The sequence below is a fragment of the Triticum urartu genome, chromosome 5 (assembly GCF_003073215.2).
Source record: "Triticum urartu cultivar G1812 chromosome 5, Tu2.1, whole genome shotgun sequence".
Classification (NCBI taxonomy): domain Eukaryota; kingdom Viridiplantae; phylum Streptophyta; class Magnoliopsida; order Poales; family Poaceae; genus Triticum; species Triticum urartu.
This window is the reverse complement of record NC_053026.1, coordinates 211,402,291-211,424,665: the sequence shown is the minus strand read 5'-3', so window position 1 is coordinate 211,424,665 and position 22,375 is coordinate 211,402,291. Positions and strand designations below refer to the sequence as shown.

The window sequence follows — 22,375 nt, the reverse complement described above, 5'->3', positions numbered from 1 at the left end:
CTGTGACACTGCGATCATGCAACTCACCATTGGCAATTGTCATTGATTTAGACCGCCGGGTTATCTGTCTAGCCAAGGTTTCATCCTTAGGCAACTCGCCCCGGGTCATATAAGCCAAATAAGGCACCGTCCAATTTGGGATGATGTGAAGAGCCACCACCAATTGTGCTTCCAGGTCTGGAACAGCCAAGTCTTCCTCCATAGGCAACTTGACAGAAGGGTTATGTAGAACATCTAAGAAAGTGTTAGGTGGCACCGGCTTACGCTGAGACCCCAGGCGGCTTAAAGCATCAGCCGCTTCATTCTTTCTGCGATCAATGTGTTCCACTTGGTAACCCTTGAAGTGTCCAGCAATGGCATCAACTTCACGGCGATAAGCCGCCATGAGAGGATCTTTGGAATCCCACTTGCCTGATACTTGTTGAGCCACGAAATCTGAGTCGCCAAAGCACCTTACCCGGCTCAAGCGCATCTCCTTAGCCATCCGAAGACCATGGAGCAAGGCCTCATACTCAGGTGCATTGTTAGTACAGGGAAACATCAACCGTAGCACATAACAAAATTTTTCACCTCGAGGGGAAGCTAAAACAACTCCAGCCCCTGAGCCCTTTAATTGCCTGGACCCATCAAAATGAATAGTCCAATATGTGTTGTCCGACTTCTCTTCAGGCATCTGCAGCTCTTTCCAATCGTTGATGAAATCCACCAGTGCTTGAGACTTGATAGCAGTGTGTGGCACATACTTTAAGTCATGAGGCCCAAGCTCAATGGCCCACTTAGGGACTCGTCCTGTGGCTTCTCTATTTTGACTGATATCTCCTAAAGGAGCAGAACTAACCACAGTGATGGGATGACCCTAAAAATATTGCTTAAGCTTCCGGCTCGCCATGAACACCCCATAAACAAGTTTCTGCCAATGTGGGTATCTCTGTTTGGACTCAATAAGCACCTCACTGACGTAGTAAACCGGCCATTGAACCGGATATTCCTTGCCAGCCTCTTTGCGCTCTACTACAATGGCCACACTGCAGCATGTGTGTTAGTAGCCACATATAATAATAATGGCTCCTTATCAATAGGAGCAGCAAGGATCGGCGGCTCAGCGAGCTGTCTCTTCAGATCTTCAAAGACGGCGTTAGCAACATCACTCCAAACAAAATCGTCTGTCTTCTTCATCATTTGATACAGCGGTGTGGCCTTCTCACCTAACCAGCTTATGAACCGGCTTAAAGCAGCAATACGACCCGCCAAACGCTGAACATCATTGATGCACGCCGGCTTAGCCAAAGAAGTGATTGTTTTGATCTTCTCCGGGTTAGCCTCGATGCCTCTGTTAGAAACCAGAAAACTCAAAAGCTTGCCCGCTGGTACTCCAAAAACGCACTTGGCCAGGTTAAGCATCATCTTGTAGACCCGGAGGTTATCAAAGGTTTCCTTCAGATCATCTATCAAGGTCTCCTTCTCTCTGGACTTCACCACAATATCGTCCACATAAGCATGAACATTGCGCCCAATCTGATTGTGAAGACAGTTCTGCACACATCGCTGATAAGTCGCCTGGGCACTCTTAAGCCCAAAAGGTATAGACACATAGCAGAAGGCTCCAAACGGAGTAATAAAAGCCGTCTTCGACTGGTCCTTAACTGCCATCTTGATCTAATGATAACCAGAATAAGCATCCAAAAAGCTCAAACACTCACAACCCGCCGTAGCATCAATGATTTGATCAATACGGGGGAGAGCGAAAGGATCAGCCGGACAAGCCTTGTTTAAGTCCGTGTAATCCGCACATACGCCAGGTGCCGTTCTTTTTAAGCATGAGCACCGGGTTAGCCAACCACTCTGGATGAAAAACTTCAATAATGAACCCGGCCGCCAAGAGCCGGGCCACTTCCTCACCAATGGCCTTGTGCCTCTCCTCATTGACCCGCCGAAGAAACTGCTTTACCGGCTTAAATTTTGGATCTATATTTAGAGTGTGCTCAGCGAGTTCTCTCGGTACACCCGGCATGTCAGAAGGTTTCCATGCAAAGATGTCCCGGTTCTCACGGATGAACTCGATGAGCGTGCTTTCCTATTTGGGATCTAGATTAGCACTGATACTAAACTGCTTAGATGAGTCACCTGGAACAAAATCGACAAGCTTGGTGTCATCAGCCGACTTAAACTTCAGCACCGGCTCATGTTTTGTAGTTGGCTTTTTCAAAGATGTCATGTCTGCCGGGTCAACATTGTCCTTGTAGAACTTCAACTCCTCTGTTGCACAAACAGATTCAGCGTAAGCAACATCACCTTCCTCACATTCCAAGGCTATCTTCCGACTCCCATGCACTATGATGGTGCCCTTATGACCTAGCATTTTAAGCTGCAAATAAATATAACACGGCCGTGCCATGAACTTGGCATAAACCGGTCGTCCAAATAGGGCGTGATACAAGCTCTTGATTTTGACCACCTCAAAAGTTAACTTCTCGGCCCTAGAATCATGCTCATCTCCAAAGGCTACTTCTAGTTCATTCTTACCCACTCGGTACACCGACTTACCAGGCACCACTCCATGGAAAACAATGTTGGATGTCTTAAGATTTTTGTCAGTCAACCCCATGCGACGGAAAGTCTCATAATAGAGGATGTTGATGCTACTACCTCCGTCCATGAGTACTTTAGTGAATTTATATCCACCAACCTGTGGTGCCACCACCAATGCCAGGTGACCTGATACGTCTCCAACGTATCTATAATTTTTGATTGTTCCATGCTATTGTATATTCTGTTTTGGATGTTTAATGGGCTTATTTATACACTTATATATTATTTTTGGGACTAACCTATTAACCGGAGGCCCATCCCAAATTGCTATTTTTTGCCTATTTCAGTGTTTCGTAGAAAAAGAACATCAAACGGAATGAAACCTTCGGGAGCGTGATTTTTGGAACAAACGTGATCCAAAGGACTTGGAGTGGACGTCAAGTAATCAACGAGGAGGCCACAAGGCAGGGGGCACGCCTACCCCCCCTGGGCGCGCCCTCCACCCTCGTGGGCCCCTCGTGGCTCCACCGACCTACTTCTTCTTCCTATATATATATACCTACGTACCCCCAAACCATCATAGAGCACCACGAAAACCTAAATCCACCGCCGCAACCTTCTGTACCCGTGAGATCCCATCTTGGGGCCTTTTCCGGCGCTCCGCTGGAGGGGGCATTGATCACGGAGGGCTTCTACATCAACACCATAGCCTCTCCGATGATATGTGAGTAGTTTACCTCAGACCTTCGGGTCCATAGTTATTAGCTAGATGGCTTCTTCTCTCTCTTTGGATCTCAATACAAAGTTCTCCTCAATTCTCTTGGAGATCTATTCGATGTAATCTTCTTTTGCGTGTTTGTTGCGATCCGATGAATTGTGGGTTTATGATCAAGATTATTTATGAACAATATTTGAATCTTCTCTGAATTCTTTTATGTATGATTGGTTATCTTTGCAAGTGTCTTTGAATTATCAGTTTTGTTTGGCCTACTAGATTGATCTTTCTTGCAATGGGAGAAGTGCTTAGCTTTTGGTTCAATCTTGCGGTGCTCGATCCCAGTGACAGTAGGGGAAACGACACGTATTGTATTGTTGCCATCAAGAATAAAAAGATGGGGTTTATATCATATTGCATGAGTTTATCCCTCTACATCATGTCATCTTGCTTCAAGCGTTACCCCGTTCTTATGAACTTAATACTCCAGATGCATGCTGGATAGCGGTCAATGTATGGAGTAATAGTAGTAGATGCAGGCAGGAGTCGATCTACTTGTCACGGACTTGATGCCTATATACATGATCATACCTAGATATTCTCATAACTATGCTCAATTCTATCAATTGCTTGACAGTAATTTGTTCACCCACCGTAATACTTATGCTATCTTGAGAGAAGCCACTAGTGAAACCTATGGCCCCCAGGTCTATTTTTCATCATACAAGTTTCCAATATATTTTATTTTGCAATCTTTACTTTCAATTTATATCATAAAAATACCAAAAATATTTATCTTATTATTATTATCTCTATCAGATCTCACTCTTGCAAGTGGCCGTGAAGGGATTGACAACCCCTTTACCGCGTTGGTTGCGAGGTTCTTATTTGTTTGTGTAGGTATGAGGTGACTCGCGCGTGGTCTCCTACTGGATTGATACCTTGGTTCTCAAAACTGAGGGAAATACTTACGCTGCTTTGTTGCATCACCCTTTCCTCTTCAAGGGAAAACCAACGCATCCTCAAGAGGTAGCATGACCCAGATTGTTAACCCGGGAGGGTGATCTTCCCTACTCTATAGAATAGGCTGCTCAGACCATCTCAAATAACGAGGGACTGCCGGCTCAACAGCATTCACAGCCCTCTTATGAAGCTTCTGGTCCCGTCTGCACAAACTGGTGGTGAACACATGACACAGTCCACTATTCAACTGCTTTGGATTGCTTTGATATCCAGATTGTTGTTGCTGCTGACCTCCCTGGCCAGATTGCTGATTATAGCCACCTTGATTTCCTTGAGAGCTTTGAAAGTTGGTATTTGAACCGCCGCCCAGGCCATGAAAACCGCCGCCACCTGAGCCGCCATCCGGCCCATGATTGCTATTGAACATGTTAGAGTTCATGAAAGCCTTCATGATCGTACAGTCCTTCCATAGGTGAGTGGCTGGTTTCTGCTGAGTACCGTGCCTTGGACAAGGCTCATTAAATAGCTGCTCAAGAGTGGGACCTGAGCCGCCGGACCAAGGAGGTGGCCTCCCCTTACCTCACTGATTGTTGCCCTGTGCATTGGTGTTAGCCACAAACTCCGAGCTATCGTTAGCCTTACGCTTATTATTGCCTCCTTGATTCGCCGAGTTATGCTGATGACCCTTGGCATTGTCGTTCTTCTTCCCCTTCCCTGTCTTCTCATCGTCAGACTCGGGATCCTTGGTACTATCAGAGTCGGTGTACTTGACTAGAGCCGCCATTAGCTGGCCCATGTCATTACAATCGCGCTTGAGACGCCCTAGCTTCTGTTTTAGAGGCGTAAAACGACATTTTTTCTCCAACATTAAGACTGTAGAGCCGGCATCCATCTTATCAGATAAATGTATTATGGCTTTGACCCGGCGCACCCAATGGGTCGTGGACTCGCCTTCCTCTTGTTTACAATTAGTCAAATCCACAATTGACATGGGCTGCTTGCATGTGTCTTTCAAATTCTGAATAAATCGGGCTTTTAATTCTGCCCATGAACCAATGGAATTGGGTGGCAGCCCCTTCAACCAAGTGCGGGCCGTTCCATCCAACATCATGGTGAAGTACTTGTCCATTGCCGCATCACTAACGTCCAGCAGTTCCATGGCCATCTCATAGCTTTCAATCCATGCCCCTGGCTGTAAATCGGCCGTGTAATAGGCACCTTTCGAGGCCCCTTGAAATCCTTGGGCAAACTCTTAGTACGCAGAGCCGGTACCAAGCAAGGGACACCTCCAGTCCTTGTGATCACGCCTGCCTCAATAGAGGTCGTCGGATGAACCAGAAAAGACTGGTGAGCCGCCCGCTGAGCCGCCTGCTCAGCTGCCTGTTTAGCCGCCCGCTCAACCTCTTGGCGAATCATGTCCTGGTCAACCAAGTTAGGAGCTCCATCACACGTCGGGTCATGCCCGCACGGCTGGTCATGATGCCGGGCGTTGCTTGAAACGGCTGCTGAATCTATCTGCCTGCTATAACTCGGGCTCCGGCTTGGGCGAGGGGTCGAATGAATCCTGTCTTGACTATAAGAATATGCCTCCTGCTGCGCCAGAGCCGTCTAAAGAAGTTCTCTGACCCTTTGGTTTTCAATCACCGTCGGAGAGTCACCCTCAGCTGGGAGAGCCACCAATCGCACCGCCGCAGCGATCATGTTTTCCAAAGGGCTAGAATAATGACCCGGTGGTGTTGGTACATAAGGAGGTGGAGCAGTATTCATACAAGGAGGTTCCATCACCCGTGGTTGAACCGGCGCCCCAGCCCCGGGCGTTGCAACCCGGTTTACCTCCGGCGGGTTACTGGGGCCTGCACTGGGTGTGCGGAAGAGGTTTCTAGGATCATAAGTCAAAGGCAGACGAGATTGAGCCTTCTGATGTCTTCTCCTCATCACCTCATTTGATGCGTTCAGATCCATCGTAAGCTGGAAAGCCTCTGATTGAATCTGCTGAGCTCGAGCATCCAAAGCCGCTCGCTCCGCGGCCATCCTTACGTCCTCCGCTGCTAGGTTGTCCTTGGCTTGTGCTACCTCCTCATGTAACCGTGCCACTTCTGCATCATGCTGGGCCTGATCCGCTGGGTTAAGCACGACAGTTAACAGGGATGTCATCCTATCCATGAGATCCATCAGTACCTGAGCCGGCGCGCGTGCAGGGCCTCCTGCCCTAGTCGCCGCTGACCCGGGGGTTATCGCTGCCGCAGTTGTAGAGTTTTGAACGGGCTGCGTGCCAGTCATGAAGATCCCTGCCCTGTTTGGCGGCTCAAAGGGGTCCGGAATACTGCTTCCATCGGAACATCCCCCAAGCCCACCGTCTTGCAGTTGATACAATGAATCTGTCTCACCTGTGTATGACCCACCGTCAGAGTAGATGGCCGTCTCCCCGCCAGACACAGATCCTTCAGAAAATTCTCCTCCATGGATGCATCCCATGAAGGCACGCTTCATGGCGGGCTGAGTCCGGGTGGGTCTCGGGCACTGAGCCATCTCGATGATGTTGGTGCAGATGTCCAGCTCAAGGCCCGGCTCGCCGATCTAGCCGATGAAGACGTGGATTCCGCCAAAGGGGACCCGGTACCCATACTCAATTGAGCTGGCGTCGGGGCCCCAGCCTGCGCCATCGATGTAAAGCTTGCCGCGACGACTCTTGGTCATCCGACCCACAATGTGTCCCTTGATCCCTTCGAGGATGCCCTTCAAGAACTCAAATCCACCATGCGCAGGCCCCACGGTGGGCGCCAACTGTCCTAGAATTGTCACGGGAGATGTCCTAGTGAAATGACTTAATCGTGGAGCCATCGCAACTAGGAAGCTTAAAGGGGTTAAACAGGACAAAGGACACGAGGAGTTTATACTGGTTTGGCCCCTTGCGGTGAAGGTAGAAGGCCTAATCCAGTTTGAGGTGGTATTGCTAGGGTTTCGATGACCAGGGAGCGAATACACTTAACCTGGGTCTCGATCTGTTGTTTCTTGCCCTGAACTGCCGCCGGGTCGTCCCTTTATATACAGAGGCTGACACCCGGCATCTCATAGAATCCCGGCCGGCTCATAAACAGTGTCCAGCTCGGTCTCTAACTATTCCTGCCTCACAATACAAGTTATGCATACATGGTGGTTTATCTCTACGGGCCTTGAGTCACCTTTGGGTCTTGGGCCCTTAACTGAACCACCATCTTCCAGAGCTATCTTGGGCTTCATGAATCGCCATAGGTATAACCCGTCCCCTCCTGGGCGGGTCATACCTAATAGTTATAGCCCCAACAGCCGACCTTCAGATGGTCGACGATGAAGAGGCGGTGCAGGATGATGCAGAACCTTCAAGGCGTCAGGAAGAAAATTAACTTATAATCAACATAAGCTAGGCGGCTTATCAGGCCGGGTTACATCTCCAAAGAACACTTTGATCTAAAGGTCGCCTGGGCTTATTTGAGAGCCTTGTATAAGAGTAGTCTTTTGAAGCAATGATCCTCCTTTCCATGCCATCGTGCTTGTTTATTAAAACTGCTTGTTAGAAGTATTGTGATGCATGTTTAAACTTAGCCAAACATATGATTTGCACCACTGCTCTTGTTTTCTCCTGAAGACCTTGTTCGTCTATGAGAAACCAATCAATATTTGTACTGGCGACTTATAAATTAAATAGCCAGGTGGGTGACAACCCCAATAGAAGTAGCTTTTCATGACTAAAAAATCAGCATCTTAGCTTTTTGAGTCAAAATGAACTGGCGACTCAACGTCCAAAACCAGGGCGGGTTGTCACCCGAAACAATCAACCATAACTATCATAACGCGGAAACAAGCGACTCAGAGATCTCAAAACCAAAACTTGAAAACATAAAAGCATCTGAAAATCCAAACAGAAAATATGCAAATCTCATAATTCCATAGGCCAGCTTTTAAGGTATGACCGAAAAAGGTGGCTTTCAAGCCACATATTTGCTTTCAAGGCTACAATAGCCGTTTGGCACTCAGGCCTCGTGTTTGCTTTCAAGGCGGCAATAGCCATTTGGCACTCATGCCTCATGTTTGCTTTCAAGGCTGCAACAGCTGTTTGGCACTCATGCCTCATGATTTCTTTCAAGGCCGCAACAGCCATGGTTTTACCTAGCTCACTATAAGCCAACTCTCATGTGACACAAGCCGCCGTTTTGACCTTAACAAGTTCAGGGTCTTTAAAAAGATTGACTGTTAAGAGTTTGGCGGGTCACCTGGCAGAGTAGCAAGGCTCAAACAGGCAGGAACACCTATAAAAAGTGGCATTCAAGTCGGTCAAGAGGGTATGAAAGCTAAACCCAGTGGTTGGAAGCCCCCAAGTGACCTTATGATCAATCAATAAAGGCTCAGATACTCCAAAATGAAATAGAAGATGCCCCGTAATTTGGGGATGCCGACTTTATTATATTTATCATAAAAAGTTATATACATTGAAAAAAGTATGTACAAAGATAAGAGCTGGCGGCTCAAGTGTAGTAAGGCAGAAGATGTGCAATATTCCACGGATGGCGTGTCTCCTCCTCCGACTTGCGGGAATCCTTGTGCTCATGCACATCAATGAGGTAATATGACCCATTATTCAGGTTCTTACTAACCACAAAGGGTCCTTCCCAAGGTGGGGATAACTTGTGCATATCTGTTTGATCTTGGATTAGCTGGAGCACCAAATTGCCTTCTTGAAACACCAGGGTCTTAACTCTGCGGCTATGATAGCGACGCAGGTCTTGTTGGTATATCACCAAATGAGCCGCCACCAGGTCAAGGTCCTCATCCAAAGCATCGAGTGCATTTTGACGTGCTATTTAATTATCAGCTTCAACATAAGCCGCCACATGAGGCGAGTCATGACGGATATCATTTGGAAGAACCACCTCTGCCCCATAAACCATGAAGAAAGGCGTATAGCCTATTGACCTGTTGGGGGTGGTATTGATACTCCAAAGTACTGAAGGTAACTTCTCAACCCAACAACTCAGTGTTCGCTTCAAAGGAACCATAAGCCGGGGTTTTATGACTCTGAAAATTTCTTGGTTAGCTCTGTCAGCTTGACCATTACACCGCCATGAGCCACAGAAGAGACGTCAAGACAAATATGCTCTCGTTGATAGAACTCCTTCATAGCACCCTTAGATAAATCAGTGCCATTGTCAGTAATGATACTTGAGGGTAACCAAAACGGAAGATCAACTTCTTAACAAACTGGTCTGTCGTTGCCGCATCACACTTGCTGACTGGCTCTGCTTAAATCCACTTGGTAAATTTGTCAACCGCCACCAAGAGGTGGGTTTTCTTATCTTTAGACTGTTTGAAAGGTCCAATCATATCAAGCCCCCAGACTGCAAACGGCCAAGTAATTAGAATCATCCTAAACTCTTGAGCCGGCACATGAGCCCATCGAGAAAACTTCTGACAGCCATCACATTTACTGACGATATCCTCCGCATTAGCGTGAGCCGTCAACCAATAAAACCATGACGAAAAGCTTTGGCTACTAAAGATTTTGAGCCGGCATGATGACCACAACCGCCTTCATGAATCTCATGCAAGATCTCATGGCCTTCCTCGGGAGGAACACAACGCTTGAGCACACCAGTTACGCTGCATCGGTGTAACTCGCCATTGACAATATTCATAGACTTAGACCGTCAGGTTATCTGCCTGGCCAAAGTTTCATCCTTAGGTAACTCGCCCCGGGTCATATAAGCCAAGTAGGGAAGTGCCCAATCAGGAATAGCGTGGAGAGCCGCCACCAACTGGGCTGCCGGGTCAGGGATAGCAAGATCCTCCTCTGACAGTACCTTGACTGAAGCATTATGCAATACATCAAGAAACACATTAGGAGGTACCGGCTTACGCTAGGATACCAACCGGCTCAAGGCATCAGTAGCCTCATTTTTCCTTCGATCAAGGTGCTCCACCTGATAACCCTTGAAATGACCAGCAATATTATCAACCGCCTGGCGATAAGCCGCCATGAGCAGGTCTTTGGAAACCCATGTACCTGAAACTTGCTGAGCCACAAGGTCTGAGTCACCAAAACACCTGACCCGACTCAAATTCATCTCCTTGGACATGCGAAGGCTGTGGAGTGAAGCCTCATACTCAGCTGCATTGTTAGTACAAGGAAACATTAGTCTCAAAACATAGCAAAACTTGTCACCTCATGGGGAAGTCAATATGACCCCAGCCCCCGAGCCTTCTAACTGCCTGGACCCATCAAAATGAATTGTCCAATATGTGTTATCGGGCTTCTCCTCGGGCATCTACAATTCCGTCTAGTCATTGATGAAATGCACCAGAGCCTAAGAATTGATAGCTGTTCTTGGCACATATTTCAGACCGTGAGGTCCGAGTTCTATTGCCCACTTAGCAAACCAGCCTGTGGCCTCCCTGTTTTGAATGATGTCTCCTAAAGGGGAAGAACTGACCACAATAATAGGATGACCGAGAAAATAATGCTTCAGCTTGCGACTCGCCATGAATACTCCATACCAATTTCTGCCAATGTGGCTATCGTTATTTGGACTCAATCAATACCTCACTAACATAATAAGCTGGCCTCTAGACTGGGTATTCCTTACCCGACTCCTTGCGCTCCACCACAACCGCCACACTAACGGCTTTACTGTTAGCCGCCACATACAGGAGCAAAGGTTCTTTCTCAACGGGAGATGCAAGGATGGGCAGCTCAGTTAATTGCTTTTTGTGCTCCTCAAATGCTTTATCAGCAGCGTCACTCCAGACAAAATGATATGTTTTCTTCATCATCTGATATAAAGGAATCGCCTTCTCGCACAGGCGGCTTATGAACCGGCTCAAGGTTGCAATGCGACCCGCCAGGCGATGGACGTCATTAACACACGCCGACTTAGCCAATGAAGCAGTAGCCTTAATTTTCTCCGGGTTAGATTCAATGCCTCTTTTTGAGACCAAAAAACCCAAGAGCTTGCCTGGAAGTACACCAAAAACACACTTGGCTGAGTTAAGCATCATCTTATAGATCTGGAGATCGTCAAAAGTCTCCCTTAAATCATCCAAGAGCATCTCCTCTTTCCTGGATTTAACCAAAATATCATCCACATAAGCATGCAAATTACGCCCAATTTGATTGTGAAAGCAATTCTGAACACAGTGTTGATAAGTCACCTGGGCACTCTTGAGCCCAAAAGGCATATAGACATAGCAGAAAGCTCCAAAAGGCGTGATGAAAGCCATCTTCTCCTGGTCTTTAACTACCATTTTGATCTGATGATAACCAGAATAAGCGTCAAGGAAACATAAGCTCTCACAACCCGCCGTAGCATCAATAATCTGGTCAATGCAAGGGAGAGCAAATGGATCAGTTGGGCAAGCCTTGTTAAGATCAGTGTAATCAACACACATACGCTAGGTGTCGTTTTTCTTAAGTACCAACACCGGGTTAGCCAACCACTCAGGGTGAAAGACTTTAATGATAAACCCAGCTGCCAAGAGCCGGGCCACCTCTTCTCCAATAGCCTTACGCCGCTCTTCATTGAAATGACGAAGGAACTGTTTGACTGGTTCAAACTTAGGATCAACATTGAGAGTGTGCTTAGTGAATTCTCTCGGTACACCCGACATGTCAGAAGGTTTCCATGCAAAGCTGTCCCGATTCTCATGGATGAACTCGATGAGCGCGCTTTCCTATTTAGGATCCATATTAGCCCCTACTGTGAACTGCTGAGATGAGTCGCAAGGGACAAAGTCAACCTGCTTAGTATCACCAGCCGACTTAAACTTCAACAGAGGGTCTTGCTCCGTGGTGGGCTTCTTCAACGGGGGTCATATCAGCCGGGTCAACATTATCCTTATAAAACTTAAGCTCCTCAGTTGCACAGGCTGATTCAGCATAGGTAGCATCTCCTTCCTCACATCCCAATGCAATTCTTTGATCACCATGGACTGTGATCAGGCCCTTGCACCCTGGCATTTTAAGCTGCAAATAAACATAACAAGGCTGCGCCACAAACTTGGCGTAAGCCGGCCGTCCAAACAAGGCATGATAAGGGCTCTTGATTTTAACCACTTCAAACCATAATGTCTCTGCTCGGTAATCATAGTCCAAAAGCCACTTCCAAGGCAATCTTCCCCATTGGGTATGCCGACTTACCAGGGACCACACCATGAAAAACTGTAGAGGACGGCTTAAGCTCCTTATCAGTTAAATTCATCCGACGAAAAGTATCATAATATAGGATATTGATACTATTGCCACTGTCCATGAGCACTTTAGTGAATTTATAACCCCCAACCTGAGGGGCTACCACCAACACAAGTTCGCCCAGATTGTCAACCCGGGGTGGGTGATCCTCTCGACTCCATGTGATTGGCTGCTCTGACCATCGCAAGTATTGAAGTACCACCGGCTCAACTGCACTGACTACATGCTTATTAACCTTCTGATCTCTCTTGCAAAGACTTGTGGTGAAAACATGGTACTGGCCATCATTAAGCTTCTTTGGATTACTCTGGTATCCTGACTGATGCTGCTAGTTACCCTGACCAGACTGTTGGTTATAAGTACCCTAATTGCCCTGTCCTTGATACCCAGAATTTGAGACACCACCACCAAAGTCAGGCCCTTGAGAGCCGGATCCTAACCTGCCTGGCGGCCCATTATTATTGCTGTGACCTGGATTATAATTCCGGTACTCCCGCATTATGAAACAATCCGTCCATGCGTGAGTTGACGGCTGACCAGGCAGACTATGCTTTGGTCAAGGGTCATTAAGCATTGCCTCCAGGTTAAATTTTGGTCCTCTAAATTGTGGTTACCCTTGCGACGCTGATTTTTATATCTAGTGTTGGTGTTAGCTACCAGATCTGACCCACCATCAGGCTATCTGCGCTTACCACCATTACCCTGGTTGTGACCATTATGTCATGTCACATTCTGTTGCTGACCCTTACCATTACCACCATTCTTTCCCTTGTTGGACCTGTCATCATCGGATCCAGGGTCTTTGGTAGTATCAGAGTCAGCATACTTAATGAGAGCTGCCATGAGCTCCCTCATGTCACTATAGTGACGCTTAAGCCACCCAAGCTTCTGCTTGAGGGGGGTAAAGTGAAAATTATTTTCCAGAATCAGAACAGTAGAGACCGCCGCAATGAGTGGATAATAGCTGAGACCCGGCGAACCCAATGGTGGGCCGATTCATCCTCCCGCTGTACACAGTTGTCCAGGTCAATAATTGTGTAGGATCGAAAGTATGTCTAGAGGGGGGTGATTAGACTACTTGACCAAATAAAAATCTAGCCTTTTCCCAATTTTAGTTCTTGGCAGATTTTAGCAACTTTGAACAAGTCAAGAAATCTTAACACAATTCAAGAAAGCATGCAAAGAGTATATGAGCAGTGGAAAGTAAAGCATGCAACCTGCAAGAATGTAAAGGGAAGGGTTTGGAGAATTCAAACGCAATTGGAGACACACATGTTTTGTCGTGGTTCCGATAGGTGGTGCTATCGTACATCCACGTTGATGGAGACTTCAACCCACGAAGGGTAACGGTTGCGCGAGTCCATGGAGGGCTCCACCCACGAAGGGTCCATGAAGAAGCAACCTTGTTTATCCCACCATGGCCATTGCCCACGAAGGACTTGCCTCACTAGGGGTAGATCTTCATGAAGTAGGCGATCTCCTTGCCCTTACAAACTCCTTGGTTCAACTCCGCAATCTTGTCGGAGGCTCCCAAGTGACACCTAGCCAATCTAGGAGACACCACTCTCCAAGAAGTAACAAATTGTGTGTTGATGATGAACTCCTTGCTCTTGTGTTTCAAATGATAGTCTCCCCAACACTCAACTCTCTCTCATAGGATTTGAATTTGGTGGAAAGAATATTTGAGTGGAAAGCAACTTGGGGAAGGCTAGAGATCAAGATTCATATGGTAGGAATGGAATATCTTGGTCTCAACACAAGTGTAGGTGGTTCTCACTCATAAAATATAGGTTGGAAGTGTAGGTTTGTTCTGATGGCTCTCTCCATGAATGAAGAGGAGGTGGAGGGGTATATATAGCCTCCACACAATATCTAACCGTTACACATAACTTTCCAAATTCGGTGGGACTGAATGGTTAAACTCGGTCTGACCGATTTAGCAAAGCTAGTGACCGTTAGGGTTTCCAGTGGGACCGACATGCAACTCAGTGTTGGAAATATGCCCTAGAGGCAATAATAAAAGGATTATTATTGTATTTCCTTGTTCATGATAATTGTCTTTTATTCATGCTATAATTGTGTTATCTGGAAATCGTAATACATGTGTGAATACATAGACACCAACATGTCCCTAGTAAGCCTCTAGTTGACTAGCTCGTTGATCAACAGATAGTCATGGTTTCCTGACTATGGACATTGAATGTCATTGATAACGAGATCACATCATTAGGAGAATGATGTGATGGATAAGACCCAATCCTAAACATCGCACAAGATCGTATAGTTCGATTGCTAGAGTTTTTCCAATGTGAAGTATCTTTTCCTTAGACCATGAGATCGTGTAACTCCCGGATACCGTAGGAGTGCTTTGGGTGTACCAAACATCACAACGTAACTGGGTGACTATAAAGGTATACTACGGGTATCTCCGAAAGTGTCTGTTGGGTTGACACAGATCAAGACTGGGATTTGTCACTCCGTATGACGGAGAGGTATCTCTGGGCCCACTCGGTAATGCATCATCATAATGAGCTCAAAGTGACCAAGTGTCTGGTCACGGGATCATGCATTACGGTATGAGTAAAGTGACTTGCCGATAACGATATTGAACGAGGTATTGGGATACCGACGATCGAATCTCGGGCAAGTAACGTACCGATTGACAAAGGGAATTGTATATGGGGTTGCTTGAATCCTCGACATCATGGTTCATCCGATGAGATCATCGAGGAGCATGTGGGAGCCAACATGGGTATCTAGATCCCGCTATTGGTTATTGACCGGAGAGCCATCTCGGTCACGTCTGCATGTCTCCCGAACCCGTAGGGTCTACACACTTAAGGTTCGGTGACGCTAGGGTTGTAGAGATATGAATATGCAGTAACCCGAAAGTTGTACGGAGCCCCGGATGAGATCCTGGACGTCACGAGGAGTTCCGGAATGGTCCGTAGGTGAAGAATTATATATAGGAAGTGCAGTTTCGGCCATCGGGAGAGTTTCGGGGGTCACCGGTATTGTACCGGGACCACCGGAAGGGTCCCGGGGGTCCACCGGGTGGGGCCACCCATCTCGGAGGGACCCATGGGCTAAGTGGGGAGGGGAACCAGCCCATAGTGGGCTGGTGCGCCCCCCTTGGCCCACCCCATGCGCCTAGGGTTGGGAACCCTAGGGTGGGGGGGTGCCCCACCTGGCTTTGGGGGCACTCCACCCCTTGGCCGCCGCCCCCCCAGGAGATCCCATCTCCTAGGGCCGGCGCACCCCTAGGGGGCCTATATAAAGGGGGAAGGAGGGAGGGGCAGCCGCACCCTTGAGTCTTGGCGCCTCCCTCTCCCCTGCTACAGCTCTCCCTCTTGCAGTAGAACGGCGAAGCCCTGCTGCGGTGACCCCTGCATCCATCACCACGCCGTCGTGCTGCTGGATCTTCATCAACCTCTCCTTCCCCCTTGTTGGATCAAGAAGGAGGAGACGTCATGCTGACCGTACGTGTGTTGAAAAAACACGGAGGTGCCGTCCGTTCGGTGATAGGATCTCCGGTGATTTGGATCACATCGAGTACGACTTCCTCATCCCCGTTCTTTGAACGCTTCCGCGCGTGATCTACAAAGGTATGTAGATGCAATCCGATCACTCGTTGCTAGATGAGCTCATATATGGATCTTGGTGAAACCGTAGGAAAATTTTTGTTTTCTGCAACGTTACCCAACACTCAGTAGGACCGATATGATTAGGGTTAGGGCGTAACGTAATCTCGGTGAGACCGATTACACAAACTCGGTGAGACCGATTTTGGTAATAAGCTAACCAGAGAGTTGGTCAGGTAAACTCGGTGAGACCGATCGCTCATTTAGGTGAGACCGAAATGTTACGAAGGCAAAACAGAGAGTTTACATTCCAATCTCGGTGGGACCGATCGCTCATCTCGGTGAGACCGAAACGTTACGAAGGGAAACAGAGAGATTACAACCCCATCTCGGTGAGACCGAGATCCCTATCGGTGTGACCGATTTGCCTAGGGTTTGTGGTAGTGGCTATGACATTTGAAACTCGGTGGCGTTGGATAGAAAGAATCGGTGGGGCCGAGTTTGACTTTTGGTTTAGGTCATATGTGGATGTGAGAAAGTAGTTGAGGGTTTTGGAGCATATCACTAAGCATTTTGAGCAAGAACCTCATTAAGAAACACCTCATCCCTCCTTGATAGTATTGGCTTTTCCTATAGACTCAATGTGATCTTGGATCACTAAAATAGAAAATGTAGAGTCTTGAGCTTTGAGCTTGAGCCAATCCTTTGTCCTTAGCATTTTGAGGGGTCCACTTTTCTCATCCATGCCATGCCAATCATTGAGCTTTCCTGAATATTAATCTTGAAATAGCATTAGCTCAATGAGCTATATGTTGTTAGGAATTACCAAAACCACCTAGGGATAGTTGCACTTTCAATCTCCCCCTTTTTGGTAATTGATGACAACATATAGATCAAAGCTTCGACAAATGATAATAAGAGTGAAAAACATTGTCGCTTTGAGAAGTATGTGAAAAGCAAGAGCTCCCCCTAAATTTGTGCATAGTTTAAGATTTGCTTTGGGACTGCAAATGCACAAAGAGTTAGGATCATGGGTTACTCTTCCATGTCACATACATCTTGGTGGAGCGCTCAAAATGATAATAATTAAAATACATGCACTCATCACCAAGCAAAGTGAATGATCATATGGAATATAAAAAGGATAATGTCATCCAACAAGCATTAAGGTAGCATATGATCAAACACATGGTCATCCAAGTAAGCACAAAGGCATAAAGTATCTCAACCAAGCAAATAAATGAAGTTTAACCACCAAACAAAAAGAGAGAATAAAAAGCAACGCTCTCTCTCGAAGCCTATGATCTATACATTTTCTCCCACTTTGGCAACAAGTTGTCAAAAAGTTCATAAAAATGCATAGTGCTAGATCGACACTCAGGCTTGGTCTTCAGGTGGTTGTGTAGACAGAACTCCAAGAACGAAGGCAATAGTCGATGTAGATGGAGCTGGTGGAGTAGGTGCTGGAGCTGGTGGCACTGCAGCTGTCGCTGGTGCAGATGAAGTAGCTCTGGTGTCTGGAATAGGTATAGCAGCAGACCTCTGACCTCTGGGCACTCTAGCAAAAGCATCAGTGGTTTTCTTGCCCTTCTTCTCCTACACTTCATCCTGAAGTTTCTCAATGACTGACTGGATCTCAGTGACCTTCACATCTAAGTCATAGAACTTCTGCTCCACATTCCTCTCCAAGCTCTCCTGGTTTTGAGTCAGGGTGGCCAGTCCCTTCTCAATCCTCAGAGTGGAGGCAATCAAGTAGCCAAGCTGATCTTGCTTTCTCTTCAGAAGATACTGAGATGCTTCTTCAGTAGTTGGCATCCTTGCAGCCTTTTCAGCCTTTTCCTTCTCCTTCTTGGCTTGTGCATGCACAGAAGATGGTTCATTTTCATCCATCACCATAGTGTTATCCTCAAAGTCTGGGTAGATGGGCAGGTGCTCCTTGTCCAGCAGATATGTGCCAGTGCCCATCTTGGAGTTAATCAGCTCCTGGATCTGTGGGGCATACCCACAACTCCTTTTCTGATCTGCGGCTGTCCTCTTTATGGTTTCCACTATTAGGATCATGCCTTTGAACTTCTGTGCGACATCAAAGATGTGAAGTAAGTTAATTGCATGGCCTCTGATCATCTTGTGATCACCTGACTTTGGAAAGAGAGTGTGCCTGAGGATCCAGTTGATAGTTGGCAAGCCTGACAGAAGGTAATGTATAGATCCAAACTTGTGTGTCTCAAGAGCAGCATCTGGGATCTCCTTGTACATGTGTGCCATGGTGTTGTGATCCTTCTTCTTCTTGGCATAGACATCCAAGTCATTTTAACTCTCTTCTGGGGCATTCATCAACTTAGCCCATTCTGCAACTGTGGACTGGTACCTAGTGTCGTGGTTCTAAGTCTGACAGTAGTGTAGGGGGGTAAGTATGGAGAGGCAAGATCTTAGCTGTGGAGAAGTTGTAAGCACGCAAGGTTTACGAGTTCAGGCCCTTCTCGGAGGAAGTAATAGCCCTACGTCTCAGAGCCCGGAGGCGGTCGACTGGATTATGCGTGTATGAATTACAGGGGTGCGAACCCTTGTCTCGGAGGAGGGGGTGGCTTATATAGAGTGCGCCAGGACCCCAGCCAGCCCACGTTACAAAGGGTTCAATGTACATTAAGGCAGGGCGTTACTCGTAACGCTAGTAATAAAGTGCTATGATGACCATAAAAGCTACTTAATAACCGACAGTTAGCATGCGGAGTGCCTTTAGGTCTCTGACTGTCGAGTGGCTTGGTCTTGGTCGAGTGGTTGCTTCTTGGTTGAGTATCTTCGAGTCTGTCGAGTGGAACACCTCCAAGTCGATTGAAAGATGATTTCTTCTGGAGATGTCCTTGGGTAGGTCAGTTTGGACAGGTCCATGCCCCTACCCTAGGTACATAGCTTCATCATTAGCCCCCGAATGGATTGAGGTTTGAGTGGGAAAGGGATTGAGCACTTCTCCGACTCATTTTTCATGCCGTGAGCATTTCTTGTTTCGGATCAATGAACCTGAGCGATGGTAGGGACTTCCTTTCCAGTCGCCTTGATCCATTCTTAGGTTTTTGTCGAGTGAGTTTCTTTACTTGTAAGGCTCCGAGTGACGGTGCGGAGGAGATCTTTGGTCTGACAAGTTGTTCCGCTGCCCGCAGATTTTGTGGGATCTGAATTTTGGGAAGCGCGCGGGACGGGGGAGGCCACAGTAATCGGATAGGATAGAGCGAAGCCGCCTTGATCCCCGCGCCACCTTTTTCGCCACGTATCGCGCTCGTGATTGTTACGGGATTTGACAGAACCGCCCGGGCCTACTCGTCAGCCACTCGGAAGCGGCCTCATATAAGGCGTTGGACCGGGGTCTCCCGAACAGTGCATCCCCATTGTCTCTTCTCCTCTTCACGCTCCTCCGCTGCGGCGACGATGGGGAAGGAGAAGACGGCGGCTCTGGAGCGGGCAAAGAAGGCGATGGCGAGGTCGAAGGGGAAGGCGACCAGCCGGGGCGGATCCTCCTCGCGAACCGGCCTGCCGAAGGGCTGGATCCAGGGCGACTGGATCCACTCGAAGCTCACCCAAGAAGACCTCGATGACCTGGCCGAAGGAGGGTTGATCCCCTACGACTCGGCGCGGCTTCCGGGGAAGGAATCCGAGCCGCAACCCCGGGAGGGTGAGCGCATTCTTCTTGCCACCCACGTCGACCGTGGATTTTCCTTGCCTCCTCACCCTTTCTTTCGAGGATTTCTGAACTTCTTTGGGTCACAACTCCACCATTTTACTCCCAACACAATCGTTTATCTCGACGCTTTCATTTCTTTGTGTGAGAATTTCCTGGGTTGCCGGCCTCACTGGGGTCTTTTCAAGCATATTTTCACTTGTCGCTCCCAGACAGTGAAAAAGGCTAATCCGAGTGACGAGAGGACTCAAGTGATCCAGATGTGTGGGGGTCTTGGTATCCAGATGAGAGTGAAAAGTTCTTTTCTGGCCATGGTTCTTCCCGACTTAGTCTGCGGATGGCAGTCGACCTGGTTTTACTGTAAAGACTAGTCGACGCCAGGGCAGTCGACTGGCCTCCCTCCCTTTACCATGGACCGAGTGAGGAAACCATCCCCTTTGAAGGTGCTCCCGGAGGAGAAAGCGCAGGTGAGGTTGCTGGTCGAGCGAGTGGTCCAGCTTATCCGTGACGGGGTCACCGGTATGGATCTCTTGGAGGTCTTCCTTCAGCGGCGCATCCAGCCTCTTCAAGCCCGAGACCACCCAATGTGGATGTATTCGGGTCTTGAAGACTCCACTCGGATTCACCCGGAGGAGGTCGATGACGACACACTGGAGAAGTGGCTGTCGGGCATGACCGGAAACAAGGACAACCCCAGGGGAGCCAGGAGAGTTCCTCCATTTGACCAGTCTCATGTACCAGAGAAGGTCCGATTCTGAGTTTTTGTTTTGTAATCTGAATCCACTCGCGCGGCTGCCTATGCTGAGTCGACTGACTTTGTTCTCCCTGCTTTCTTTCAGGCCATTATTGAAATGTATTCAATGCCCAACGGAGAACAGGAGCAGGACCCGGAAGGAGAGGCGAGCGGCGGCGACAGTGGCGAGTGGGAGTCTGACGGTGGAGGGGACGAAGAAAGCGACGACCCGAGTGACGAAGAAGAAGTCGAGTCGCCTCCTCGCAGGGAGAGGCGGTCCAAACTTGACCAAGAACGGCCGAGCGCTCGTGAAAAGGCGATTGCTCAAGCTGGTCAGTCTTCAAAGCGTCCTCGGACCTCTTCGCCAACTCCGACTGAGAAAGCGCCAAAGAATCCCAAAGTGGCAGAGCCGAAGCTTCGGAAGGCGTTGCTGAAGATTAAGATTGACATCCCCGTCGCTTCCGCGTGAGTTCTCTTTTTATCTTCACTCGACACCATGTGCTGCTTGTTTTTCTCGTTTTAACCAGACGGACTTGGGAACTGGCAGCGCTGCTACTTTCGGGACCTCAGCTTACAGGGACGATGATGAGGTGATGGAGGATGCGGTCACTTCTAATCTGGGTATGATTTCTGCCATTCTGTCTTTATTTTGGTCGATTCAACTGCAATGTGTACCATTGGGTGATGCGATTTTGTCGATTGAACTTTGAACAGCCCCTAACGTTATTGACCTCCCTGATGATGATGATGATGAAGAGCTCGAGAGGCCTTTAACGAGGAGAAATAGGAAGGTTCCTGCAAGCGAGGTGCCACAATCGACGCCGAGGACGGAGCCAGTCGTTCAGGACGCTGGTGATGCCAATCGGGGTTCTGTTACCTTCGCCGTGCCCTTGTCGAGTGCCTTGCCTTCTTCGTCGACTGCTCAGGTCCCTGTCGACTCGCCTTCGGGTTTTTTTGACCCATCACGTCCCAGAGGACGAAGTGAATGCTGCCAAGGAAGCCATACGCCAGGCGGGCATTATGATGGAGCAGATGAAGACGGTGCGGGACGCCAGCCAGGCCGCCTATGATGCCAGCTCGGCTCTCCAGAGCAACGTTCAGGTTAGTTGGTCGCTGTTTGTTCTGTTAGGATATGCTACTTGAAGACTCTTTCTGAAAATCTTTGCATCTGTATCTGTACACCCACTGGGTGCGTCGATTGAATTTTTGAACTAGTGGGGGCACGCTGAGTGCACCCACTGGGTGTAGTCCCCGAGACTATGGTAGACTGCTGGCAGTCGACTATAGTCTTTGTAGTTTGTCTCTTCCACTCGGTCTGGTCGAGTGGGATCAGAACCGGTGGGGGCACGCAAAGTGCACCCACTGGGTGTAGTCCCCGAGACCACGGTCGACTGCTGGCAGTCGACTATGGTCTGAGTTCTATTTTCTCTCCCTTTTTTTACTCCCTGCACTCGACTCCGACGGGCCGGTCGAGTGGGATCAGAACCGGTGGGGGCACGCAAAGTGCACCCACTGGGTGTAGTCCCCGAGACTATGGTGGACTGCGGGCAGTCGACCGTAGTCTTAGTACTTATTGTCCTTGTCGTTTTTCACTGTAAAATAACTTCTCCTCTTTGATTTCAGAAATCTTGTGATCTTGGAGCTCGCTTTGCTGACTTGGAGAGATAGCAGATCCAACTGAACCTTGACTTGGAGCTGGCCAAGAAAGAACTGCAAAAAGTCAAGGACGGTGCCACTGGTAAGACAAGTTTGTCGACTGGTCTATCTTAGGCTTGAGTACCCTTCCGCTCTTTCTGAACCAAGCATTGTTTCTTCGCAGAAAAACTGAGAGAAGCTCTCACGAAGAAGGATCAGGATTTGGCTGCTGCTCGCAAGGAAGCTGACGACAGAACCGCTCTGGGTGAACAGAAGCTGGCTTCGGTCGGCCAGTTGGAAGAAGAGAATACCAAGCTGAAATCTGCTC

The 22,375-nt window shown here is 48.2% G+C and overlaps 1 protein-coding gene across 1 annotated transcript; it reads left to right on the top strand.

Moving 5' to 3' along the window:
- The first annotated feature begins 20,300 nt into the window (after positions 1–20,300).
- LOC125506925 (ATP-dependent RNA helicase mak-5-like) lies at positions 20,301–20,881 on the top strand. Its single transcript, XM_048671632.1, has 2 exons — positions 20,301–20,425; positions 20,519–20,881. The coding sequence occupies exons 1-2, from the start codon at positions 20,351–20,353 to the stop codon at positions 20,879–20,881; spliced, it is 438 nt and encodes a 145-aa protein (XP_048527589.1). The 5' UTR covers positions 20,301–20,350.
- The last annotated feature ends 1,494 nt before the right edge of the window (positions 20,882–22,375 follow it).

Coding starts and splice junctions, on each gene's coding strand:
- LOC125506925 (XM_048671632.1), top strand. CDS start 20,351: ATGACCGGAAACAAGGACAACCCCAGGGGAGCCAGGAGAGTTCCTCCA. Junction 20,426..20,518: donor AGTCTCATGTACCAGAGAAG/GTCCGATTCTGA, acceptor GCTTTCTTTCAG/GCCATTATTGAAATGTATTC.